Raw genomic sequence first — 27,925 nt, 5'->3', positions numbered from 1 at the left:
ATATGTTTAAGGAGTACAGCATAATGATTTGATTTACACATATTGTGAAAGGAACTTAGTTTTATCAATTACTCATCAATTATTCTTGCCTCATTGTACCTGCAGTATCTTGAACCTGTCTTTATAGGTTGCACTTATCATGGTTTATTATTACTTTAAAACGTGAGGCTGTGTCCTTTGCCATCTGTGAACTCTTGCAGGACAAGGACAGTGTTTTACTTTGTCTGAAGGGGAGTGGGAGTCCATTAGTCGAATGACATTTTGTGTTGGTTAAACACAAGAGATGTTCCCAAAGTAAGGGTTTCCCTGCAGTTTCTTTCTTTTTAAGGATGTAGAATATCTGTTCTGGCTTATGTCTTTCAGATTCAGAATTCTTTTACTCATCTTAAATATTTCAATTAAAATAAAAAGCAGTGACCGTACTGACATTGCATGATGATTCAGCTTTGGGTAAGTGAACCATTTTATACTTTCTGTTTTTTTCCTCCCATTTTTAATCAGAAGACACCTGCAGACCAAGTAACAGAACTATGTGCAAAGAACACCTAGGACATTATGTTTTGGAGTCCTTTAATAGTTTTGCCAAAATCAGCCTAGACCTGGTCAGGACACTTAACGTCCACCAAGGCTGCCCTCCAGCCGCAGGACATACACGGCCTTCTCTGGGCCAGCCGCTGGAAGACAAGTACACAGATGTATGTTAATTTTCGGGCCTTCACATCGTTTCTGAAAAGTTTAACTCCACCTCTTCGACCCGAAAGGAAAAACAACACCCTCATTCCCGCCCTTCACCACCGCCCGGCCTCCTCCCGCTTTCCTTTTGGTCTTCTCCTGTTAGAGAGGTTCTGATTTTCCCTAAAGAGCTAGAGGAAAGTCAGGTACCACAAGTGGAGTTATATTACCTCTTATTTGTTCTGGCGGAACACTAGAGAGGAAACCACACTTTGTAACCGTAACTGCAGGGGCGGAGGACAAATGCAGCCTTGAGAACTTCAGCGCCCGGGTTCGGCTGCAGGTTTGATTGACAAGGACGGGCCAAGGGAATGCGTGGGGCGGGGCTGGGGGCCGCGGGGCGAGCCCCAGACAAAGGGGTTTTGGCTGCCCACCGAGGAGAGGGAAGGGGTCCTTGGGGTAACTGGCCTTTGCGTTCTAGGGGGCAGTTCGTGGGGTCGCTCTCTCGGCCACGAAGAGGGCAGGCGGGAAGAAAGGCCTTGCGGGGAAGGGGCGCCTGGCCGGGGTGGGGGCTCCGTCGCCGTCACGTGGCCGCCGCCGCCGGGTTGGGGCTGTTCTTCCGGGTTGCAGGCGCAGTGCCGCGGGGCCCGAGCCCGCTTTGCCAGCACGGCGTCCCCTCGCGGCCCGCGGCGCACCGCCCACGGCCGCCCGGCCTCCCCGCCAAGGTGAGCGTGCCTGGGGCACAGCTGGGGAAGGGGCGCGGGCCGGCCGGGACGCTGCGGGCCACCGCCGGGAGGGAGACCTGTCAAAAGAGCAGAAGGGGGCGGGGTCGGCAGTGACCCGGCGCGGGGTGCACCCGGGCGCCCGCGGGCCGAGGCTTGGGCCGGGAAGGAGAACCGTGCCTCGAGGGCCCGGTTTCTTGTCTCTTGCTGGGGCGACGTGGACGAGAGTGGGTCGGTGGATTCGGCAACTGGGACCCCGTTGATGGCAGGGGACGAGGCGGCAGCTGTGCAGGTGCCGATCTGGGAGCTTTGGGGAGAGGCAGGAGTTGTACGGGGTCATTTCGGCCCGCAAGATGGGAGATGGGAGGGAGGTCATTGAGGACTCTCGATAGGGGGTGCACCCAGAGAGCTAGCAGCTGGACGCCCCGAAATGGTGCTTAAACCTTGAGGGAATTCGGGGTGAGTGACCGGCTGGAGACATAGGAAGTGGCGATCGAAAGTTGCGAGCGTACGTCGGGTCGGGGCGGCCTAGGGTGGTCGGGGCAAGCTTCTCCCGGGCAGAGAGTGGGCCCGGGCCGGCGAGGGGGGAGAGGCAGCGGAGGGGGCAGAGCTGATTCGAACTCCGCAGGCGGACTGCCTCTGACGCAGCCTCCGCCAATGGGCTTCCGGGGAAGGTTATAAATAGCGGTCCCGGGCAGATGCCAGCCTGGTGGCAGTTTAGGTGCTGAGGGAGTGGCGGTACCGGTGACTTTGGGCAAGGCCACGTTGCCCGCCGGTGTAAGCTTCCGTCGGGTATTGTGTCCTTGGTTGGTATGTCTCGCTTTAAAAGCGTGGCTTGTTTACTGTTGCAGGCGTCCTTTATTCGTCCTGAGGTGCAGGGCAGTCCCTGAGGGATCTGTTCCTAAGGAGTCTTGGAGGACAAGCTCCATGCGGAATCGTGGGGCTTGCGTGCCAACTTTTATTTAAAATGCACCCCTCTTCTCCACCGCACCCTTTTTATTAGCAAACCTCGCTGTTTTTTGATTGAATGGCCAGTTTACGATTCTTATCAGCAAATGTGCTCCAACTGCTTACCTTTGCTGATGGAATCAGTTTTCCATAAGGCTGCACGGCCTTTCATTTTCAAAGGAAATTTCTTGAAACTCCTTGGAGAGTGTGTTCCATAGATATCCAGGCTTCAGTTTACCTAGCCCTAGTTATTCATTCATTCAGTCAAAAAATGCTTGTTGGTTTCCTCTGTTTTGTGCAAAGCACTGGACCAGAGGTAATACTAAAGTGAATAGTAATAGCAATAAACATGTTGTGTTTTCTTAATCCTCACAACCACCCTGTAAGGTAGGTGCTATTATTATTATCGCATTATAATTATAGCAGGCATATTATAGCAATATAGTTATATTGCCATTACAGGTACAGAGAAGTTAACTGACTGACTTGCCAAGGTCACACAGTTAAGTTGCAGAGTAGGGGCTTCCAACCCACAGTTGGAACCCACCCCCTCTATGCTATCTTCTCTAGGTCACGTGCTTGCCCTCAAGAATTTGAATATCTATTAGGGGAGAAAATACCCAAATAACTTACATAGAATGACGGTATGAACGCCATACTAAAACATTTTTTTTCTTTCAATTTTGAGTTGTAGTTTTTCTCCATTGCTTCAATGCTATGGAACACATGGATAATAAAACAGCAGAGAACTTTATTTTAGGGGAAAATGTGACAATTAAGAAGGAATCCTGTCTTTAATGTAAACAAGTACCAGCGTGTGATAACAGTGTTCAAATATTCTCTGAATATCCTTCACGGTCATTTGTATTTGATTCAAGCTTAGTGTAGGGACGGCTCTTGCCTATAAACTACCTCCTGATCACTGCCCTGTATGTTCATAACCTGAATCAACTGGAATTTTGGGGAGCAATTGGCCTCTGAAGGCCTTGGCCATATTGGCATCTGATGCCAGGGGTGTGCTCAACATCAAATTACCATTTTCCAAGTAGGCAGGGCAAAATTTCCAGTCTCCAGGCCATGGAATGGGACTTCAGCTTTAAAGTGTTGCAAAATCTTCTTTGATCATAAAATTTCTAGAGCCTAACAGGGCCCTGCAAACCAGCTTTCCTGTGCTCCTTTTATAGATGAGCAGACTGAGGCGCAGAAGGATTCAGGTTAAACAGCAAGTGCGTGGCAGACTTAGACAATACAGGGCTAGCTATAGAGCGAGCTTTGTTCTTTGGCTGATGAGGTCTGGTAAGCCCCATCAGCCCTGTGAGAAAGGTGGTCATTGGAAAGCTGGGATGATCTAAGAAGAGATCCTAGGGTAAGTGGAGCGTAGGATAGGACTATGTCGTTAGTAATGGTAGGAAAAAAATCTCTCTCAAGACAAGAGTTATCTTTATATATCTATCTCCTTCAGTTCTTGGCATAGTTTCAGTAAATGTTTTGAATATGTGGCTAAATTTTGAACTCAGTTTGCTCTCCATTCTCAGCCATGAATAACCCTAAGTGACCCATGCATGAATGAGGAGAGTATTTATGGGACTCAGGAATGCTTTAGGACTGAAATGAAATGAATATTTGGAAGCACTTTGAAAATATAAAACCTTCTGTTCAAATGCAGAGAATTATTCATGTACATTTTTGATTGCATGCATGAACACATCTTGAATATTCCTTCTTCCTTAGCCTTTTTTCCATATTCTATCTTGAATGACTTTCCCTTTCTTTTCTGAGCCCTGTAAGAGGACATGATCTCCTTCTTTGATCCCCCAAGAACTTTGAACTTGGGCGTTACTGTACATTGTGGTATTAACACACGTTGACTTTTCTTATCTCTAGTTTGGTTCTACAGATGCTCCTAACTGCTGTGCCTCTGAGACTCAGCCCTTGATACATGTTTGTTGAATTAAAGGGTATTTTAAGAATAAGCACCACCTGGCTTGAGGATTTCCATTCCTAGTGTTGCTTTCTGGTGTTGCAAGAAGTTGCTTTAGGGAGTTGTGGTAACAGTTCTGAAATTAAAAATTTGCTAGATTCTTCTTCTTTTGGAGGCTGGAAGAAGGGTTGTGGAGTCTGCTGGGTTTAGGTGCTGGCCCTGCGAGGGCCCACATGATGGGGCAGAGTTCCAGGTCCTTTGCTTCTTCCAATTTTTGAAGGAAAGAAGAGAAAGATGGAGGAACATCAGGAATCATGGGTGTGGTGGGACTGCCTTCCATGCACCCCTGGGGATCTGCCAAGGAGAGCAGTGGAGGTAGCCATTGAAGCCTCAGTAACAGCAAAGGTCAATGATGCTTCACCCAGCCTCGTTAGAGCTGGCAAAAAGTGGCTACTTGTGAGAACGACTGACAGAAAAGTTCCTAGTTACGCCCACGTCTACAGGCAGAAAGCTATGTGATAAAGATAACCATGGAATTTTTTCTCTTCCTTTCTTTTTTTTATTGGAGTCATATCCCATGCATATTTAATTTTCTTGAGACGTGCACTTGGCAAACATGAATCTCGTGTTCACTCCACCTCTGTTGGGGGGTCTCACAGGATGAGAGACCCTGCTGCACTGGATAGAAAGCTGGTGTTCTGTACACATGGTGGCTTTACTACTGTACTCTACGGTATTTTAGACAATTTTAGGGAAATTTAAGGGTAGCTTTGATTATATGCAATTTTTGCTGGACATGCTTACGTAGAAGAAAACTTTTGTGTAAGATGTGACAGGACTCTAGCAATTTTTTAAAAAACTTTCCAACTACATTAAGGATCAGTTAGACTTATGTGACCTAGGCTTGGAACTAAATAGTGATTTTGTAACTACGATTTCAGTGGGAAAATGGATTCCAAGTTTTAAATACCTGAATAGGAAAGAAACTTTTGAAGCATCTTGTGTAAATAAAGAACTTGGCCAAATAAATTCACCGTAGATGCCCACATTTGTGTTATATTCCAAGCTCTTTGGATTAGCCTTTTTTTTATGTTTTTGATGTTCGAAAGACAAAGTATGTTTTTGTTGGCGAGTAAATATTTTATTTTCTTTCCTTTTAGTGATTTACCGTCAAGGAAATTGGGGATTCAGAAAGTTGGGAGCTCCTATGACCATGGCGAACCTCCTGAAAACAGTGGTGACGGGCTGTTCATGTCCTTTTCTTAGCAATTTGGGATCCTGTAAGGTTCTACCTGGGAAGAAGGACTTTTTACGAACATTTCATACTCATCAGGCGCTGTGGTGTAAAGCCCCTGTGAAACCAGGTAAAGTCTCACTTCAGTGTGCGTAAATCAAACCTTCGAGGCCTAGCAGCTGAGAGATCTGATGATAGATAAAAGGAAGGCCATGTAGTTTTACAGCCTGGTGCTTGTGAGTGATCATTTTGAATAAAAAACCAAATGAATACCTCATGGAAAATGAGTGCCTCTTTTCCATGTATATAAGTTCTTCATTGTCAGTGCTCATAGAGAAGAAAAGATAATAGAAAAAGAAAAATGATAAACCAGTTGAGTTGTACCCAGGAAACTATTGCTCATAGTAACCATTTGTCCTAGCCGCTCTTCCTCTCTCCTCATCAGTATTGGGGGCGTGTACCCTATATGGCTCATCTATGCTCAAGAATTAGGAACCAAATGTGATCTGCAAGAATGCTTCTCAGTTTAGTAACTAGCAGCTTCATCTCAGTTGCTCAGGTTAGAAACCTTGGGGTCATCCTAGATCCTCTTAGTATGTATAGATCAGCTCTACATTCTATCTAGAATCTGTCCTCTTGCCATCACGCTGTTATCATCCTGGCCCAAGCCATCATCATCTGTCACCTGAAATATTCCTCTAGTCTCCTAAACGCTCTCTGCTTTATACCTCTGCCCCCCTACAGTTTGTTCTGTACACAACAGCGAGAATAATCTTTTTCGAATGAAAGATCACATCAGTCTTCTCAAAATTTGCCGCTAGCTTCCCAGCTCATACAGAGTAAGAGCTGAAGACTTTCAGTGGCCCACAAGGCCTTCCCTGCTAGGACCCCTACTTGTTTCTGTTCTGAGGTGCAGGCCAGTTGGGGGAGAGTCTGAGAGGGGGCTCTTCTAAGCTGAGTCAGATCCCTTTAAGCATGCCCAGAGACCCTCCCAGCCCTCTGTCTACATCTGATTGGCCAGAACGCAGACAGCTGGACCTTATTAGCTGTAAGGGAGACTCGGGCATTCAGTCTTTTATTCTAGATGGTAACATACTCAACCAAAAATGGCATTCTGTTACTAAGGCAGAGGAACAGGATGGATATTTGGGGGGCAAACAAGTCTTTGCCAGGTAGAGTAATGCCTTTCTTTTTTATTTAAGTTTGTAGGACTGTTTGTGCGTTAAGGACCCCTAAACTGCTAGGCTTTTTGAGTTCTTACATCTGCCTTTAATAGATTTTACAGCCTCTTTTCTTGTTGTCACATGAGAAGTCACTATTGGCAGGGTACCTGCCCCTGAGAGCCTTCAACTTTATCTGCAGAGTTTTTTTTAAAGTGTTCCAGAAAGCCAGATAACCTGGTGTGATAAAATTGTGTATAAAAGTAAATAACTTCTTTGAGACATGAGAATTGTCCTTGTGAGTAAATGCATGGACATCAAGATCTCTATATTGACTACGCATGAGACTTTTTATTTGTTTGTTTGATTTCTGGTTCTTGACTATTTCCTGAATAATTATTTATCTCTATCAGGATTCTATTTCTTCCTTAATAGGACCATGATTTCAATATGAAAAGCATGAAAAGTAATTCCAGTCAGTATTCATATTTTTTCAGTTTTTTCTTTTCTTTTCTTTTCTTCTTTATTTTTTTTTTTTACAGTTGCCTTGTTCAAATAATGATCCAGACAGGGTCCACCGTAGTATTTGCTTGCTATGTCTCTTTTGATCTGTATATTCTCTTCCTCTTTTTTCTTTTTGATTTATTTGTTAAAGAATTTAGTTGTTGCCCTTTAGAATTTCTCACATTCTAGGTTTGGCTGACTGAATTCCATTGGTATTATTTAACCAGTTTCTCTGTCCTTTGTATTTTCTGTAACATTCAGCTGATCTAGAGGCTTGATCAGACTCAGGGTTGCTTTTTTTGCCAGGGATATTTCATAGGTGATGCCGGGTACTATCTATTGCATTATATCAAGAAGGTTAGTCAGTGAGTTTGGATATTGTTAATATGATCCATGTATTTGAAGTTCCCATCAATTTTTCACTCAAGCCTGTAGCAGCCATTTGATGATCATTAACTAAACCCATGATTTTATCAGGGGTCTTAAAATGGCGACGTTCCATCGCTCTAGCTTCATTTATTAGCTAGAACTTTTCTATAAAGAAAAACTTTCCCTCTATTACTTAGTTACCCTGAGATTGTACTCGTAAGATGAGATAAATGATTCTTTCCATTATTTACTAGCGTTGGTAATAATCACTTGGTTGCCTTATGTTTTTTTATTTCTGCTGTAACAAATGATCACCTACTTACTGGCTTCGTACAACACAAATTTATTATCTTACACTTCTGGAGGTCGAAGTCTGAAATGGCTTTCACTAGGCTTATGTCAAGGTGTTGGCAGGTCTGCATTCCTGTTGGAGGCCTTAGCGGGGAATCTGTTTCTTGCCTTTTCCGGCTTATGGAGTCGGCCTGAATTCCTTGGCTCATGGCTCCTTCCTCCGTCCTCGAAGCCAGCAGCATAGCATCTTCAAATTACTCTTTCACTCTGACTCTTCTGCCTCCTTTGTCCACGTTTAGGGACACTTGTGATTACATTGGGCCCACCCAGATGATACAGGATAATCTCCCTATTTCAAGTCAGCTGATTAGTAACCATAATTCCCATTTGCCACGTATTGTAACATATTCATGTGTTCTGAGGGTTAGGACATGGGTATCCATGGGAGATCATTATTCTGCCTACCACGCATTACTTCCTCCAAAGTTGACCAATGAAGCTTTTAAAAAATATTCATTTATTTTTTGAGTATCATCATGAAGTCATGGATTTTATCATTCCTAGATGTGTTTTACTACATTGCAATTAATTATTATTCTTTTTGATGCTCCAGTTGTCTCATATTTGGCCAGTAGAAGCCCTTTCAGGCTGGCTCCGAAATCCTTGTGATGTGACTTCATTTGTCTTTGGTAGCTTCCTTGACTTGTGGTATGTAGAGCCTAGAGAATTTGAGGTTGTCAGATAAGTGAACTCCAGATAAGTATATGGGATTTAATTTTGCACGTCAACCCAAAATATTTTCCAGCTTTCTGTTGTTTTCTTCCCTGACCTTCAAGTAGAGAGTGAGATTCAGCCCATGTTTGTCTTTGGCTTACTGTCAATTATTACTGCTTAAGTAGTGTGGGATCTAAGACTGCGTTCAAATGCAGATATTTTTAGATTGACTTAATCTAAGGTCTCCCTTAATAAGTTACTCCATAGAGATAATTTGGTTTATTTTCTTATTATGTATATCAGAGTTTAGATTGCTAGAGTAGACTTCCTGAACTTTAGTAAAAGGTATAGAAGCAGATCCTCTTTATTTAAAAAAAATCTATATCCACATATTGAGTAAAACGACAGAAGAAACTAATGTATTTTAGCTAAAGCTGTTCTGAATCATATATAAATACTTTAACTCTGTATTATACACACTTCTTTGGGTGCAAGGAACAGAATCGTATCAGGTTATATTTTGTGATGAGAGTTTATTGTATGGATTCTTGAGAAGTATGAGAGCCAAGAAACCCTTCAGCTACTTGGAGAAATGGAATGGTGTTCTGGATCTTGTAGCTATGACTCATATTTCCCCTTCACGTGTCCACTACTGATGTTTCTACTACTGTTGCTACTGGCCTCCCTTTAGTTACCTCATGGCAGTGCTTAAAAATAGCTGCTGCTCCATTCTGTTCTCTTTGACCTTTTTTGTGAGTCTCCCATCAAACTCCCTGAGAGAGAACCTGGTTAGGTTGGGTAGTCACTGGCTAACATGGAGTGCCCTTGGGCAGAGTTCCTCTATGTCATTTCATAGACTGCTGGTTTTCCTTATATCTGGCCTGTAGACTATTATTTTTGACCTGGCTGCTGACCTCTGTTCTAATCAGTTGTGGCCAAGATTGTACGGTCTCAAGATACAGCACTTGGAAATCTAGGAGGAATTCTATGTGGCCAGATTGCCAGGAAGGGGACTTTGGGTGTGACAGAACATCGAAGTGTTTAGTATAGAGATGTTCTTCGAAATAGTTAATTACTTTTGTCATCCTTAAAGGTAAGTATGAGGACAGTGTAAACCCGAGATGGTTAGTTTAAAGAGTAGAGTTAGCAATGTGAGTGATCTCTCAACGCATTTTTTCCTGAGAACAAACTAAGCTAGTCATGTGCCTTGAAGGGAACCATTTGGGTAAATAAAATATTTAGAATTTTTAGGAGAGTGGGCATAAAAATTTCCCATTATCTATCAAACAAAGTCAAAGAATTTTGATTATGAATCAGAAACATCATTTTGAACACCAAATTGTATGTGCAGTATATTTTGAGTAGACTGCCCATTTTCATTTTCTGAACTCTGTTATTAAGACGTTGATGTTTGGTGTTGTTTTCTACCAAAATTTTTTTTGCCTTTGTTTGTAGGAGTTCCATATAAGCAACTGACTGTTGGGGTCCCCAAGGAGATTTTCCAAAATGAGAAGCGAGTGGCATTGTCTCCTGCTGGCGTCCAGGCCTTGGTGAAGCAGGGTTTTAACGTTGTTGTGGAATCAGGTGCTGGCGAATCTTCCAAGTTCTCCGATGATCACTACAGAGCAGCAGGTGCCCAAATCCAAGGGGCGAAGGAAGTGCTGGCCTCTGATTTGGTGGTCAAAGTAATTATTCCTTTTCCCCTTCTGTTTATGGCATGCTGTCTTTTCAAAATCTTCTTGTAGAAAAGTCAAATTGCTTTCTCTATTGTTACGGCTTTTCATATTTTCAAATGATACCTTTTTCTCAAAGACATGGTTGCATGTTGTGAATATTCTTCATGTTCCAGTAGAACTTTTATCAGTCAATGTGATCTATGTCTGACCATAGGAGAAAAAGTGATCTTCCTTTTTACATTTGCTATGTGGAAGTTCTGTTTCTATTGGCTAGGGAAAATTTGTGCTACGTGGTTCATATAGATCCAAAATACCCACAGGTGAATATTTAACTGCTACTAGAGTAGAAAGAAGGCATGGAACTCCTGGGACTGAATGTTCAGTGATCTTCTGATACCTGGAAGGAACAGCGATTTAACTGACATTTAGTGCTATTTCTAGAGAGGGCAGGACTGTTCTGGAGAAAACAGCACTGGGCTAGTGGCGAGGTAGCCTTACCTACTTTAATAAAAGGTGTTAAGGTAATATAGAATAGAAATCTATATGCTGAAGAACTTTAGAAATAAAATCTGAAGTAAAAAATAATACAGAGAAAGGAAGAGAGACTGTGTCAAGAGTCCAGCATAGGTTACTAGAGTTGATCATTAACTTAAATTCTAAGCCTTCCACAACCAAGGCAATCAGGGAGTATAGATTATATAAGTATGATTATGAGGTGAAAATAAGCTTCTGACTTTTTCAGGAAAGACCAGCTTTTTTCTGTATTAATTTCTAAAGGGGAATCAATCACATAGCTTTTTTTTTAAATGTAAAGTTCACTGAATAACTTGATATACTTTTAAAAAACAATGGTTTTTGCAGGAGACACAAAACTCTTTTTGCTATAGAAAATTAATAGTGAAGTTATGTTATGGAGATAAATTCTAATTCAGCTGAAGTTTTTAAAGTGTTTAGGTGTACAGAAACTTGGTGATATAACTTTGTATAGTAAAAGAGCTTAGAGAAAATAGAAAAATAAGTATAATCCATTCCAGTGTATGTTCTAGGGATCAAAATCTTTTGAGATGTCCTACAAAAAAGGTTTAGTAGAGTGCACATAAGTTTTGGTAATGCTCTGTGTTCCTTTTAGAGATTCATGCTGTGTATGAGCATGTTAAAGTCACTGAGAAATCCTATAGTATAGAAACTTATATAACTTTATACTTGCCTTAAACTGTACTTGCCTGTCAACTACTTGACCTTAGGACCTCTTTTTGAGTCAAACTTGTTAATATCTTGAGGAACTAGTGATCCGAAAAGCACATTCAGGGAAACATTCTTTTGGCTTAACTCACTCAGATGCCAGCAGTCTCAGCTAAGCATTTGATCGGGGCTGGTAGAACTAATTCAAAGTTGTCCTCTGATTTTTATTAAATGTATATTGTAGATTCTCACTGAGGAAAAATAGACCTTGTCACAGAGTCTTTAATTAAAGTCCAGAACCTAAAATCACATGCATCACCAGATCAACCACAGAAATGGGGAATACCAGATAAAGGTACCTCATAGGTAAACTGAGATGAAATACTCTGAAATGGAAGTATTGACCCAGTATTTGTGTTTCTATTTCCTTTTAAAACTTAAGTCTCAGAGCTGTTTTTTCTGTGCTTACTCGCCTAAAAGCCCTGCTGTGAACTGGGAGCTAAGGAAATGATATACTTTAATTGAAGATTGATTTTAAACTTGGGTGTAAAACACTGTTTAAAACACTTTTAAAATGGAATTTTTAAAAAATTCTGCTTTAAAAAATGGATATTTGAAAGTTTTAAGAATGTGGAGTGTGTGTTCATTGACTGACTTGATACTTCTTAGCATAACAGAATATATTATAGCTTTTTGCTTAAACTCAGTTCAGCACGGCTGCTAGTTTGAATTGTGATCCTCTGTAAATATTCTTCTGCAATATTAAGCTCTGGAATTATATTCTGGAAGATAAATCTCTACATACTACCCTGGAGATTTTAGTTTACAATCTTCTTAACTTCTTACTACTCCAAACATTTGTGCTTACCCAAATCAGCAAGAATTGAAACTTTGAACACCCAACAAAAACTTCCCGTCTGTTTATTCTAATGTCTCTTAATCTTGCCAGAATAATAGGTTTTGGGAGAACACGTTTGTTGTAGAACCTCCGTATTTCCCCACTGCACTACAGTTCATTGTCAAACCTGTCCTGACACTATTTCCAGGTGTGTGTACTCTTTACTCAGACCAGTTCATAGGTCATCTGTCAGAGGGTAGATGGCAGAGATCTTTGTGTGCCTTGCCTTGTTTAGGAATTTAGTCAGAAATTTATTGCTGAAAGATTTACTCTTGGACTATTATTTCAATCATGGTATATTACCCAATTGTCTTGTTTACTTAAAAATGTGATGGAGGTATTTATATTTTTAATCCGTGACTTGATTTTTTTCTCAGGTGCGAGCCCCCATGGTTAATCCAACATTAGGTGTTCATGAAGCTGACCTTTTAAAGACATCAGGAACACTGATTAGTTTTATTTACCCGGCTCAAAATCCAGACTTGCTAAATAAACTTTCCAAAAGAAAAACTACAGTTTTGGCCATGGACCAGGTTCCAAGAGTCACAATCGCTCAGGGATATGATGCGCTAAGCTCCATGGCCAACATCGCTGGGTAGGTTGATTCTTTTCCATTTCAAACGAACAAAAGCACAATGGTACTACAGAAACATGCTCACTGTAGCTTTTCTCTCACAATGATTTTACTTGTAATAATTGTTGGAGATTGCAGCCTTTTGAGAGTGCACTAAGTTATTTTTGACTCATTTTATTGTTTCACAGTCATCAGATAGCAAATGGCTCTTCATATGGAACTCTATTTTACATTCCTTTTTAATCTTCATGAATGGAAGAGAAGTAGTATTTCCTTCCACCAAAGGGAATGACCGTCAGATTATTTGTGTGAGGAATATACTGTATTTCATATATGTGTGTATATGTGTGAATACCTGTATGTATTAGGCTCAAATTGCTGTTTTTTTTCCAGTTTTATTGAGATATAACTGACATATAACATTGTATAAGTTTAAGGTGTACAACATAATGATTTGATATATGTATATATTGTGAAATGCCACAATAAGTTTAGTTAACATAAATTGTTTTTACAGGTCAAAAATGGTTGTATTTGCCATTTTAATTAGGTTTTGTTAGGTTAAATTCATAAAATATTTAAAGAATAGGGAAAATGTCTGCACTTGAGGAAATTTCATCTGGTGTCAAAACTCTTATTGATAATTGAGGGCTAACTGTGTTCTCTTACCTTTAAGGCCAAGATGGCAATAAACTTCATTTGTTCTCCAGCAATAATGCATTCCCCAATTATTGTCTGGAGTGCTGTGTTGAGAAAGATTCTAAGGCCCATTCTGCTCAAAGGAGTGTGGCTGTGCCTGTCATGGGAGAGGTATAGGAATAGCTATGTGAGTGAAGCGTGTTGCTGACTTTACCTAGAAAGTGGGAAAAATCTAGGAATCAGATGATACTTACAAAATCAGCTCATGTAAGAAACTAGTTGAATTAGATTTTAAGCATGAAAACTATTAGTAGAGACAATTTGCTAATATGAACAAGCAAGAGCAAATGAAAATGTTTGAAAAATAAAACTACATGAAAGAAAGATGAACCTGAATAAAGACTTTTATGGCCTAACACATGAGCTGAAGGTTTTCTTAGGTTTTAGGTCTTAGGTGTACATATCAGATATGGCACGGATCCTACTTTGGGTTTCGCTTTTGATATAAATGAGATGCAATAAACAAAAATGACTAGTTAAAAATACATTTTCTTGTCCTTAATGTAATATGGCAAATGACTGGTTTGAAGATGCTTTTTGTGGTGTAAATTATATACCAAGGGACAAAATAAATTTTTGCCATATTTATTTAGTTTGTAGAAGAGTTATGTTACACAATGTGGGACTTAAAATTTTATATAGAAAACGTACAATGTGAACCTTTAAGGGTGCTGTTGATTTTGTGATGTGAAATGCATGTATGTGAAAGGTTATCAAAACCAGCAGCTCTAGATCAGTGGTTTTTAGCTGCAGAATCTTTTGAGCAAATGAAATATTTTGAGGCAATGTAAACAAACCCAATTAAGAGCAGAGTGGCCTTAGTTGAATTGAGGGATGGAGGGGTGTCCAGAAACATGTCTGTTCTCTATCCCACCCACTCTGGCCCCAGAGTTGGCTGAAATTTGAACCTTTGGACATCAATGGGGCACAATTTAAAGAATCACTATCTTATGTCCTGAGCTGATACATGCGAGGAGCATAATTTGAGATGAATCATCTGGTATACACACCCACACAATGTGCGATAAATCATTATCTGCCTAACTCACACACAGCCATATTACAGTGAAGACATGCCTCTCCAAGTTTATTGATGTTCATTCTGATCTTTTTTCTTATCAAAAAAAGGCCCACTTTTATCACTTTTTTTCACTATCAACGTTTTCTTGTACATTTCCTGTGTAATTAGCCTCGTTCTTGTTATTTTCTTTAGTATAGCAACTGAATCTTTTAAAATATTAATTCCAAAATTAATTTCTTACAATGGCCTTTGAATCTTTATCATGTTTACTCTTTGAAAATTTCTATCACTTGGATTCAGAAGACAAACAAATAATGTAATCTCTAAAATGCTGTTTTCCTGCTCTAATATGATTTAACTGAAATTAATAGTGGTAACTGTTACATGCTTTTGCATTAATTATTATATTTATGAAAATATGATGAGGGAAAGGTTTTGTTTCCAGCTAGCAGATGGAGCTTCACATTAAATAGTTAGATTGTAATATTAAGGTAGAGTGTGTGTTCCTGAGTAAGAATGTGAAAAAGTGCCTTTTAAGTGTAAAATGATATGAAAATGAAATTAGTGTAATAGTAAAAATATCCTATTAAAGAAAAGATGGTATATTTTACTAGTTTTGTTGCAAATAGTGTTTCCTTAGCTAAAAATACTAATATTTACCAATCACTTAAGTGACAGGCTTTATGCTGAGCGTGTTACCTGCATTATCTCATTTAGCCCTCCTAAGAACACTAAGAGGTAGATGCTTTCTTTGTCCCACTTTATAGATGAGGAAACCAAGGATTAGAGAATTAAAGAAATTTGCCCAAGATCACAAAACTAGTTAGTGATAGAACTAGGACTTGAACTGAGGTCACTGTGTCTCAAAATTCCCTGCTTTCAACCATTAGACATCAAGGGAAGTGTTTTTCGTTCTGAGGTTGGAATTTTATTATGTACAATCATGTACCTAATCTAATTTTTTTTTTATTTTAAAGTTTTCCCCCCATCATATAAATACTACGTAATTGTCAAAGACAACGTGGACAGTAAAGTAAAACAGAAAGTTTGAAGTATCTGTAGTCCTAGCCCCAAAAGAAAACCATTGTTTGCCTTTTCTTGTCTTTCCTTCATTTCTTTTTTTTTTGATCACAACTGATCTTCTGCAGTATTTGTTATAAAGAGACCAGGGAGCATTATGGATGAGTGTGCTTCCGGAGGCAAGATGCCAGGGTTAGACTTTTGGCTTTGCCATTTACTAGCTGAGGGACTTTGGACAAGTCTCTTCATCTCTCTGTGTCTTAGTTTCCTCACCTAGAGAATGAAGATAATACTTGTACCCATCTTTAGGATTGTGGTGAAGATTAAAGGAATAAGAAATAGCACTTAGAACTTTTTTTTGACACATAGTAGATACTATATAAATGTTACCTATTATTATTTGACAGTTAAAGCTTAATTGATGAATGATGATATATGAGCCTAAGATCTTTCATGTTATGGAATTATTTATCCATGTATTTGTTTATCTATTTTTTTTAAGTTATAAGGCTGTTGTACTAGCAGCAAATCATTTTGGACGGTTTTTTACTGGTCAGATCACAGCTGCTGGAAAAGTTCCGCCAGCTAAGGTAGGTAAAACTTTTAATGTTTCTTCATATTATGAATTAATTAAAGGCAAGGGTATGTATGGTCTTAAAATACAGTTATTTTAAAATTTTTGTTACTTGTTAACTTCACACTGATGATTTTTGTGGCATGTTACACGTATATGGTAGATCCTCATAGCTGCTTAAGATTGCTTGAAAAAAAAGAATTTTGACATTAGAAATGTCAATCTAGAAGATTGTTCTAGTCTGTTTTTCTGTTTTTGACTTACTAACTTGAATTCTTTGTTTTTTTGGTGAGGAAGATTGTCCCTGAGCTAACATCTGTTGCCAGTCTTCCTCTTTTTACTTGAGGAAGATTGCCACTGAGCTAACATCTCTGCCAATCTTTCTCTATTTTTTGTGGGATTCCACCATAGCATGGCTTGATGAGTGGTGCCAAGTCTGCGCCTGGGATCTGAACTTGTGAACCCTGGGCTGCTGAAACAGAGTGTGTAAACTTAACCACTATGCCACCAGGCTGGCCCCACTAACCTGAATTTTAAAGGGATTTTGGATAACTTGTTCTTTTTGTTACTAATTTTCTAAAAAGCTTCAAGATACCATTCAGCAAATTCTCAATTTCCCAATTGTTGCAACATATTTTGGTTCATAGGAAATAATTGTCTTGGTTTCCTCACTTTTTGTCAAGTTTTAGGTCAAGAGGACAGAAATCAGGAGGTGGTGTAATCAGTATTTGGCAGAGGGAAAGGGTGCAGTTTCTTTAATCTAGGTCGAGAGCAGAGAGGAGCAGTTGACAAGAGGTGGGGATGGCTAGGTGAAAGAATAGATTATATTGTGACCAAATAACAATGTAAGCAGTTTGGCAAGGTATAGGAAAGAGGACTTTAAATGTTGTCATCTACCTGCAGAGTATACTCTGTCCAAAGGGTACAGGTTTACTTGGTGCTTCCTGCTCTTGAGAACTTTGTCATATAGACCCAGAGTTCTCACACGAAGTAAATCTCCTAGAAAAAATGAAAAAAAAGATAATAGCAGCTTTGAGAAACCTAGTTATATATTGCTTTCAAAACAGGCCAGGTGAAGAAAATGGCAAGTGGTTCAAGTGGAGACAGAGTACTTAGCAAGAAAGTAGGAGCAACAACCCGAGATGTGATGTGTGAAGTGGTTACATTTTGATCTCTTTCTCAGGATTATAAGAGTACACCTGGCACTTGTGGCCAGAAGCTGGATGCTGTTCTTAAACTGGCTGAATGCTTTGATACACAGATCCGCTACTCAATTTTGGTTAGAATCTTTCTTGAAGCATGTGGAAGTTGAGAGGAAAGCTGTGAATATAAGGGATGAAAAAGTGAAACAAAAGAGTCCCTAAAGGAAGGGGAATCATCAGCCTTTAAGAGGTGGAAAAGTGACTGTCTTTCTGAGAATGTAAATTGTAGCTTAAGGGACTTTGGTTACATGTCAGAAATAGTTTTCTGATATTGAAGAATTAGACACTAGATGGGCTTATCAAAGTAGATTGCATAATATTTTATTTGGGTTTCCTTTAAACGTGGAGCGTTCTTACTTGTCTAGAATGAGCTAAAATCAATCTGTTGAAGGCTTGTGGTACGTCAGGCGCTGTTCTAGGAGCTGGGGATATGGCATGAACAGGGCGAACAAGATCCCTGCCACATGAAACTTCCATTCTGGTAGGGGCCATAGTGAGGAGATAAACAGTCAAATAAGCATACAAGGTAATTTTAGATATAAAAGAAATGAACATGGTGATATGATAGTGGGTCATGGGAGCAAGCTACTTTAGTTAGGGTGATGAGGAAGGCTCCTTTCACATTTGAGCTGAGACCTAACGGATGGAAGGAAAGAAAGGAGGGGTTTAGGATTCCAGGTAAAAGGAACAGCACATAAAAAGTCCCTGAGATGGGAAAGAGTTCAGTGTGTTCTAGAAGAGTAAAGAAAGCCATTGGTCTTGGAGTGTGGTGAGCAAGGTGGAGAGTGATCTGAGAGGATATTGGAAAGGTAGGGTAGTGCTGGATGATGTGGGGCCTCTCTTATAGGTCATGTTATAGAGTTCAGATTCTCTTGCAGATGAGGAAAATGTCACATTTAGGATTGTTTTAGAAAAACTTCACTCTTGCTCCTGTATCTCTCCTTTACTTTCACGTAGAACACTTCACTTTTGACACTTCTGGTCACCAAATGTGTGGGGTTTTTCTCCATACCAAGCAATTCTGTGATACTAGCTGGGTGTCCTACAATTTAACTCAATTCTAACACTATCTACCTGGAGATAGTTTCAGATCCCACAGGTTAAGGGCTCAGCCCCACATGACTGCTCCCATCCCCCTTCGGATACCAATCATAGGACCAGGTGTTACCTGTGCTTCTGATCCGACTATAAATCGGAGGTTCCCATGACCCCCTTCTCAGGTTCATTTACTTTGCTAGAGTGGCTCATAGAACTCAGGAAAACAGTTTACTTGCTGTTTACCAGTTTAGTATAAAAGGATACGTTAAGGGGTACAGATGAATGTCCAGATGGAAGAGATGTGTGGGGCAAGGTAGGTGGGAAGGGGCATGAAGCTTCCATGCTCTCTTTGGGCGTACCACTCCCCCTGCACCTCCATGTTCACCAACCTGGAAGCTCTTCGAACCCCGTACTTTTGGGATTTTTATGGAGGCTTCATCACATAGGCATGATCGATCGTTAACTCCATTTCCAGCCCCTCTCCTCTCTCTAGAGAACGAGAGATGGGGCTGAAAATTCCCAACTTGTAATCATGGCTTGGTTTTTCTGGTGACCTGCCCCCAGCCAAGAGCCCACCAACAGTCACCTCATTATAACAAAAGACACTGCTATCACCCAGGAAATTCCAAGGGAATTAGGATCCCTGTGTCAGGAACTGGGGCCAAAGACCAAATGTTAGAACAAAAGATGCCCTTAGTACTCTTCTCACTTAGGAAATTAGAGAAATTTTAGGAACTCTGTGCCAGGAACGGGGGGCAGAAACCAATATATATATTTTCTGTTATTTCACAAGGGTTACAGAAAATCATCCAACTGTTCTGTGAGAGAATGGATAGTAGAGAGAAGAGTGAAAGCACGATCTGTTAGGAATTGATTACAGAAATAGTGCCCTGGGAAGGTGGTGGCAATAGAGATGTAAAGAAGGGGATGGATTGGGAGATCTTTGGGGGTTAACACCCATAGTACTTGCTGATGGATTGGAGGTGGAAATATGCACAAAGGGAGGACTCAAGACGACCTCCCTATTTTGACTTGAACAATTGTGTGCACAGTTAGTGCCCTTTACTGAGATGGGGAAAGTGGAGAGGAACAGGTTACATGACTCGAAATCAAGAACATTTCTAAAGTTGGTTCCTTTCCCTTGCCCTTAACCTGCTGCTTCTTGAGTATATGTCTATGGTGTGCCAGTTAGCTGTCAGTGCTTTTGATTTATCGTTCAGTGTAACAACCTTCTGGGAAGATGTTTTGACTGCTTTATTGCAGATGCTAAGCACTTTGCTCAAGGTCACCCAGAACTAGTCTGTAGCAGTGTCAGGATTTGAACTGAAGCTCTCTGACTATTAATCTCTGTCTTTTTCTTCACCCCATGCTGCAGTGAAAGAGTAAATTCCTTTTGTAAGATCTACATAGCTTTGTTCTTGTGCAATTCTGTCTTTTAAATTATGGGATCTTCTGTTATTTCTTGATTCAGGATAACGGCTTGGTCCTCTAATTTTTACTTATTTTATTTTATTTTTATTTCATTGTTTTAGCAGTGGTGAGGCTGTAGAGTGTGGAGCGGGGTTGGTGCCTTGGAGCACAGAGCCTGCTTGTTGCTTGTTCCCTCTGGTCCGTCTTTGTCCTGTAGACGACCTTCCGCTCCCCCAACAAACCATCGCTGTCAAGATCAATTCATGTGATCTCTGAGACCCTGCCTAGGGGTCACTGGAGCACAGTTCCACTAGCTGAGTCTTCTTAAAAAGTGGGAAGGAGGTGTGGGCATGATGGGTGGGGGAATTTATAAACTTCACTCTTTCTGTGGGTGACTTTTGTTTTTCAGCAACAAGGAGTTGCCATCAATTGACTGGGAAGTATAATAGGACTTTTCTCTGGAGGGCCCAATCTAGACTGGAGACAACACTGTTCTTATTTTGCTGCTTAGAAGACGGGGGAGACTTGTTTCTGAGGAATTCTTTGGTTTTCTTGGCTCTGATCCTTCCATGGTTAGGGAGATTAGTTACATTGCTTTGCATTTCAGGTACAGTTCGTTCAAAATGGTTCAAAATTAGGTGGTTGGTCACCTGCTCTTCCTTTCAGTTCAAAATAGGGGTTGGAGTAGATGTTTCACTACTGTTGTATCCATCTTTGAAACTTATTTTGATATTTTATGAACATAGAAAAACCTTAAAATTTGAGAGGGGTGAGATAGCTAAAATGCTAGACTGGGCATTTTCATAGAAGTAGCTTTTATACAGTGGGAAATAACTGGTTAATCTTTCACAAATGTAATGCTGATTGTGCTGCATGTTGCTTTTGCACTGAGATGCTGGCTGTCGGGCTGTTTTTCAAAGGTCTTTGGCCTTTGCCAGCAGTTGTTCCTTTGCTAAATTTTTAAAAACAGTGGTGGAAAAAGAATTCCAGTGGTGTTTCAGTTAAAGAGTAGTCTATGCACTCAGTACGTTTATTGAGGGCTGGTTGTCACCAACAGGACCACCAGGGGTATTATTGAATGCTGTGTACCAGGCACTGATAGCTCTTAGTTGATGGTTTTTCATAATCAGTTGATAATGAAGTTTATTTAGAACATGCCGATTCTGCCTTTTTCCCTAGATTCTGATAGTTGGTGGTGGCGTTGCTGGGCTGGCTTCTGCAGGTGCCGCGAAGTCGATGGGTGCAATTGTTCGAGGTTTTGACACGAGGTGAGTGCTTTACTAGTGATGCTGTTACGGTGAAAACATTTTGTTTCAGGTGGGTAGTATGCTTTCCTCAGAATTTATAAATGGATGTAGCACGTTGAAAACTGCTATATGTGCTCTTTCCATTTAAAAATCTTTCTACTTTTCCAAAGTTAACTCAAAAGTGAAAAAAGTATTACTTAGTGGAAAAAAATTTAAGAACCCAGACTTAGGACAGCAGAATAATTTAAAAAACAAAAGAATTCAAAAGTAATTCTTCACATTCAGTTTTGTTTTTTCATGTAGACTACCAATTGGACAAGAGTTCTCTCTTTCTTGACTTTCTAACCTGTTGCTCTGCCATGTTCTATTTCTGTTCCAAATGCGTTTAGGCACCAGGCAGGGCATGAGCAAAGCTGTTTGTTGTATGAAGAAAAGTAGTATAGGAGACATCTTGGAGAACAGACTGGGGGATGCGGGGGGTGCTCTGTCTTGAGTGGATGGGAGCAGATAAAGCTGACTGGGCGGCGGTAGAGCCCCTGAGTGAAAGTACTTGATTATGTTCTTTGTATATTTCTTTAAAGCAGACATATCAACATTTTCATAGAATTTCTTTAAAGTTTGATTAAAATTGTTCTTCCTTTCAGAAGACACTAGATACTAGATTTTATCAAATGCTTATCGAGTATTGTTATCATTTATGTGTTCCAATACTTTTTCAAGGTTGAAACGTAGTTATTTATTATCAGCTGCAGTCAATAGAAGAATAATGCCACTGCTAATCTTGAATTTAGAATGTTAAAAAAAAAATTTGGAAAGATTGTAACTTTTCAGAGTAAAGAGTGTTCCATAGAATACAGTTTACAGTGTTTACCTGGAGTTAGAGAAGTGATGCGTTGATAAAGGCTGTCCTGCTGAAGTGAGAAAAGCTGTTTCTGAAGTAACCAAGGCGGAAGCCAAGGATAGCCAGAGTTAAGCATATTAGTCCTATCTTTTAATTTTTGATATTTGCTAATGTGAAGTTTTTGAATACCTCCAAGCCTGGAGAAAGCAGGTTGTTCAAGTTTTCACTGTAGTGGACAGTAGTATTAGAGTAGAAATGTATATATTTGACTTAGAGATGATTTGAAACTCAGTGTTGGGTTAACTACTGAGAACTTATTAGATTCTATTGATGTCATTGGTTTTGACTGTGTACAGAGTCGACAGCTGGAATATGGCTGTTGCTTAACTCCATTTTTATTTAGTTTGTTCAGATAACTCAAGTACACAATGAAGAAAGATATGGCTGAACTGATATAATACTTTTCTAAGGATTATAGCTCATTAATTCTAATCACTATTTTGAGATAAGAGGTTGGTATCATATTATAAATATGAAATCCAAATGTATTGGAAAGCACACTTCGTTATAAATTTTTGTTGGAAGACTGAATGGTATATATTTTCAGTTAAACATCCTAAAAACTTAAGGACAGCTCATTGCCCAGTAATCTTAAAGGGATATGATTTTTGAATTTTTTCAAAGAATAGCTAGGAGATTCCCCTCATAACAATAGTAGTATCTTGCCTAATACCTGTGTTACAAAGTTTAGAAAGATAAAATCTTTATTTTCTTTTTTATCTTTCTTTTTGTATGTGTGTGAGTTCCAATAAAGCTTTATTTACAAAAACAATTGACAGTTCAAGAGCTGTAGTTTTCAGACACTCATAGTAAATGCTTTCTCTCTTCCAGGCATTGTGCTATATGCTGTATTTTATTTGTTCTTTACAATAACTCTGTAAAGTAGGGATAATTAGCCTTATTTTATATAATATAAAGGGAAATATAATCAATTTTATAGCTTATCTAGTTTACTTTCCTTCTGATCATAAAAACAATACATGCTTATTCCCCCATTTCAGAAGAATATAAAAAAGTACAAAAAGTGAAAATAAAATACCCTAAATCCTACTGCCTAGAGATAACTACCAACATTTTAGTACATGTTCCCTTTTCTACACATTAATTAAAAATGTAATTTTACTAATAGCACTATTTAACTTACTTTTTTAACTTAACAGTAGATCATGAAGGTCTTCACTTACCTACAAATGTGTTTAATGGCTGTGTGGGATTCCATTGTATAGAAGTAGAGTGACTTATTTAACTAGTCCTCCATAAATGGACGTTTGTACTAAATATAACCAATACTGTATATATGCATGTGTAAGAACATATGTATTTGGAGATATCTCATTATTTCCTTGGGATAAATTCCTAGAAATGGAATTTTTGGGTTAAAAGAAATTCAACCTTAAATTTTGATATATTATAATAGTTTTAAATGATAAAATTATTTTGAAGGCAAAGATTCCAAAATAGCATTTATGTTTTTAATTATACGTGTTCATTATTGAAAAATACAGCAAAACCTAGGGAAGAAAATAAAAATATCTTTTGTACTTCAGCCAGATATAATTGCTAATGATTTTTTGGTGTAATTTCTTACAGATTTTTATGTAGATACATTTTGAATAAAATTGGGATCATTTTATATATATTTATACACACACACGTACATATCATTTTGAATTCTTCTTATTTCATTAAAAACAGTAGACATTTCTAAAACTTTAAAGGTCTATATCCCTTTGGCTGATTAGAAATACCAGTAGGAATATTGGCTTAAACTATAAGAAAATGCCTTATCCCGCCTAAGTGAAAAGCTGTGGGAAGGACTTCCTTTTCATGCTAGAGTCAGTGGCTCATTGGTGCTATCTGGGACCAGCTTCCTTCTGTCTCTTCTTTCTGCTGTTCTCAGCTTTGGCTGATTTTTTTTGTGTCACAAGTTGACCTCCCTAGGCAATCCTGGTTACAAGCTTCCTTGCTCTAGCCAGCAGAAAGGGAGAGAACCTCTTGCTCAACCATGTCGTTTCTGCCCTTTTACATCCTACCCTTTGTGTCCATTCCCTGAGCATGACAGTTGCTAGGGACTGATGGGCTCAGACCAGAGTTTCCCAAACTTCCATGATGGCAAGAATTACCTGCAGCTCTTCCTAAAAATATAGCTTCTGGCCTCTCTGCTGGAGATTGTAATTCAGTGGGTCTGGGAAGGGGCTTGGTAATTTGAATTTTTGACAAGTACCTGCAGTGATCATTGTCATTAGGGAAGTTTGCGATTCACTGTAGTGGGATGGATGTTGGTGAGTTAAACACATTGTGCACCACAAAGCTGAGATCTTTGTTGGCTCTGGTTTTCCAACCCGTGCACAGAGCTTGGCTAACATTTACATTATTTATTTTTAAACTGAATGTATTTTTATATAACTTAAATATGTTGGCTCTTTACATTTTACCATTTATGCCATTTATAGGTTGCTTTTTTCAAACACAATTTAATGAGGACTGGAGGCAAAAATCACTTCGTTAAAATATTTCTAAATAAGTCATTTATATGGGAAAAGTCCCCATAAATCCTAACATTTACAAATGAAAAACCTCAACTTGAGTGATTTGAATGATGTCAAGTCTTATTGTAGGTCAAATCTCACATCATCATTGGCAGTGGGGCCACAAGAAGCATAATTGATTACTAGAGTTGGCAATGGTGAAATTCTTTTTGTAACTTAACTAAGTAGAAGGTGGAATTCCCTATAGGTTTTTTTTCCAGAAAAAAATATTAGAAAAGTATTATCTGCCTTTAGAAAAAAATTGAAATAGTCCAGTCAGAGACGTCAAAAGAAGGACTGCACTTTTGAATATATACAGTTTGCCCTTTTAAAAAATGTACGTGTAAGTGATGATCTTGACTCCTGTATCAGGGGCCTAAAATAACCACTGCTTTCCCTTCTGTCGTTGCCAGAGCTGCAGCTTTGGAGCAGTTCAAGTCTCTTGGTGCTGAGCCGTTAGAGGTAGACTTGAAGGAATCTGGCGAAGGACAAGGAGGATATGCAAAAGAGATGTCCAAGGAATTCATTGAAGCCGAAATGAAACTCTTTGCTCAACAGTGCAAGGAAGTGGACATCCTTATCAGCACGGCGCTTATTCCAGGTGTGTCATCAAGTCGATGGGCATCGGTCAAGCACCTTCACTAATGGTATTTTAAAATAAGGGTGAAAATTTAACATTCGAATTTAAGTAAAGATCAATTTTTGCTGTAAAAGTGTTAGACAATGAGAAAGCATATGAAAAGTAGAAAAGACAAAATCACTGTGGGCCCTAGAGATAATGGTTGTAAATAATTGGGTATATTTTCTTTCATTTTTTTTCTGTGTATTTTTATATAGCTGTGTTCATAGATCATATTCTATGTATAATAATTAGTAGGGAATTTCCTCTGTTTACACCCTTGATAAATTAATATTTAATTTATTTCTGTTCTGTTTGTTAAGATATGCTTTCTTATTGTAGGAAATTCAAACAGTACTGACAAATATGGAGGAAAAAAAGTACAGATAATCTGAAATTCCACCAGAGATGACTGTTATTAATATTTTGATGATCATTTTTCCATACATGGCAGGGGAGTTTTTGTGTGTGCGTGTATGTATTTATGGAATTCCAAGTATATATTTTTTAACTTAAGAATATGCCACTTTGTCACTTTCTAATTATTTGCTTTGATGCTTGGTCTTTGCAACCAGATCGTGAGCTCTTTGCTGGCAGGAATTACTTGCCAGTCCCTTTACAATATCCTCTTCTAAAGAATATTTTTCACTCAATAGATGATTGACGCCAAATCAATCAGCAGTTGTTCATCAGTAAACAGTAGCTTGATCCAGCAAGCTTTGGGAATGAAGAAACTCTCCACCTTTTATAGTTTTACGTCTTCTCTTCTCCTGTTCTTTCCTTCTGTTATTGAATAATGAGTACCATGCTGACTCTAATATTTTTCATCTGAAAGAAAGTGGGCCAGATAATGGGAGCTGACAGGGTTCATGGTTACTTGTGTTAGATCTTACTAAAGGTGCCTTGCTTTCTCTAGAGAACTGTGGAAAATTAGGAGAAGCTGCTTTGTCATGAGGTCATGGGAGAGGAGAAGTTCTTTTCTGGTATCCCTGCCACCGCCAAAAAATCTGGCTAATATGAAGCCAAGGGCAGGTGGTTGATTGACATCATATTTCTGAGTTTTTAGGGGAAAACGTGCCTCCCAAGCTCTTATTTCTGTCCTCTGTTTACCCAGGTGATACTTGATAGGTGAGCTGGTCTCACCAGACACCCCCATCCCTCCAGAGCTGACTAGATGAAGCGGACCGGCAGGAGGGTGATGTGGGCTCAGCCTGTAGAAGAATCTGTGAGTGTAGAAATGAGGCCCAGGGTTGGTTACTGGAGGTGGATACAGATCAGGCAAGCTAGGGCCCAGGGTGGTATTTGTGAAATCTGCCAGCAAACAAGACTCATGAACAAGCAGTGGCAGGAGGGCAATTCAGGATTTGTCTGTTTGTTTCGTGGCAGGGACTCCTGGCTCAGTTTCGAAGGATAGGGTGGCCTGTGCTGTACCCACTGTCTGACCTTTGAAAGGTAGCCGCAGGTTGAGGAGAGTTGTGAGCTGACCAGATGTAAGAAGTGGCCAGTAGAGGGTGCTAAAACATTTCCTCATGGAGTAGAAGTGAAGCTGGTTTTAGTCAAGTCAGACGCTTAATAAAGAACTGAGGATAATTTGGACACAGTATATAGAATTATTATTGATTATAAAGCTTGAAGTGAGTGCTAGAACTCAAGATTTCTTATTTAAAACACATACAGCGTTTTAGGGCCTACCCCCTATACTATCTTATTTTTTTAAGTAGTTTATGATACGTTTACTTTAGTAAAAGGTCAAATTGTATAATAGTCTTAAAGAAGACTTGTTGAAGAAGTTTTGTTAGTCTGTTCCACTGAGCCTTTCCCGCTTTCAGCCTTTTCTGAAGCCGTGGTCTGCTCAGAGCGCGTTAAACTTGTGCAAAGCCCTTGACCAGTGGATCGGCCCGGAGCTCGTGCTCAGAAGGCTGGGCTGAGAAGGACCTTTCTGTTACTTGTTTGAAAACCAAAAAAAGACAAAAGTTAATTAGATTGTTATAAGGAAGAAGATGATCTTTTTAAAGATCTTTCATATCCCTTGGGGACTGAAACCTGAAAGCGTGAGCATTTAAAAAAATGATTGAAAAGATTATATAAAGGCACTAATGCTCTGTGAAAAACAGTGTCCTTGGCATTGTACCTTTGCTGGTTTATGTCCTGAGCCTTTGCGTGGGTCACCTGTTGGTGTCTAGCTCCTGAAAGACTCTTGGGGCAGAAGTTGTTCTAATGTTTTCCTTGAACGAATCCAAAGGGGATTAAGTGAAATGTCAGAAGTTCTCCAGGCTGAGATTCCTTTCACGGAGATCTCCGTGGCTATACTGAAGACCTGGCATGGACAAGAAGGTTGAGAGAGGGACGCTGGCAGGTAGCTAGCTTCAGCTAGCAATCTTATGGAGTTAGTAAATTTTCATTCCTCCTAGGCACACATCAGTCAGTGGGTTGGAAAAAACAGTAACATTGTTCTTATGTAGATTGTACATGGAATGAAATATTTCTGTAGCCGGCTAGTTATTATCCTGCCTGGTATCTTGTACCGCTTACTTGCACCGTCGTCTAGACCCCTTAGATTTGATTGGGTGATGGGTTAAAGGCTAGAATTTCATTAATGTAGGTAACTTCAGGATAGAGCCCTGCTGCTGGTCCCATTTTGTGGTACTGTGCGCACAAGGGAAAGCTCCCTACCTTGCTGTCCAGCTCTTTGACCTTTGGGGCTACCATTAAAAAGTAAGATAGCCCCGCTCTCTGGTAATGTTTAGGCTGTGCTCATAAACTTTTCTGCTAAACTTTTTGAGACATGAGAGATTTTCAGC

At 39.6% G+C, this 27,925-nt stretch overlaps 2 protein-coding genes across 7 annotated transcripts in view; one reads left to right on the top strand and one right to left on the bottom strand.

The window, feature by feature from the left end:
• The window catches only part of PAIP1 (poly(A) binding protein interacting protein 1), a 45,790-nt gene extending 44,525 nt beyond the window's left edge, over nt 1-1,265 (bottom strand). Inside the window, exon 1 of one of the 3 annotated variants that reach the window (XM_070519689.1) lies at nt 903-1,265. The gene's annotated coding sequence lies outside the window, so the exon portion shown is untranslated. The remainder of the gene's footprint in view (nt 1-902) is intronic. The other 2 variants (XM_070519688.1, XM_070519690.1) reach the window with 2 other exon arrangements.
• NNT (nicotinamide nucleotide transhydrogenase) overlaps nt 791-27,925 on the top strand; it is an 81,589-nt gene continuing 54,454 nt past the window's right edge. Inside the window, exons 1-7 of one of the 4 annotated variants that reach the window (XM_044779354.2) lie at nt 791-878; nt 5,424-5,627; nt 9,991-10,220; nt 12,669-12,886; nt 16,108-16,195; nt 21,009-21,097; nt 24,919-25,106. In XM_044779354.2, the coding sequence (XP_044635289.1) occupies nt 5,471-5,627; nt 9,991-10,220; nt 12,669-12,886; nt 16,108-16,195; nt 21,009-21,097; nt 24,919-25,106 (970 nt within the window). In that variant the 5' untranslated portion in view covers nt 791-878; nt 5,424-5,470. Of the gene's footprint in view, nt 1,016-1,251; nt 1,687-5,423; nt 5,628-9,990; nt 10,221-12,668; nt 12,887-16,107; nt 16,196-21,008; nt 21,098-24,918; nt 25,107-27,925 lie in introns of those variants that run through there. The other 3 variants (XM_014831494.3, XM_014831478.3, XM_014831486.3) reach the window with 3 other exon arrangements.

Source organism: Equus asinus, chromosome 10, assembly GCF_041296235.1.
Source record: "Equus asinus isolate D_3611 breed Donkey chromosome 10, EquAss-T2T_v2, whole genome shotgun sequence".
NCBI classification, from domain to species: Eukaryota; Metazoa; Chordata; class Mammalia; order Perissodactyla; family Equidae; genus Equus; species Equus asinus.
The sequence above is the reverse complement of the archived record's forward strand: the minus strand, read 5'-3'. Positions and strand labels throughout refer to the sequence as shown.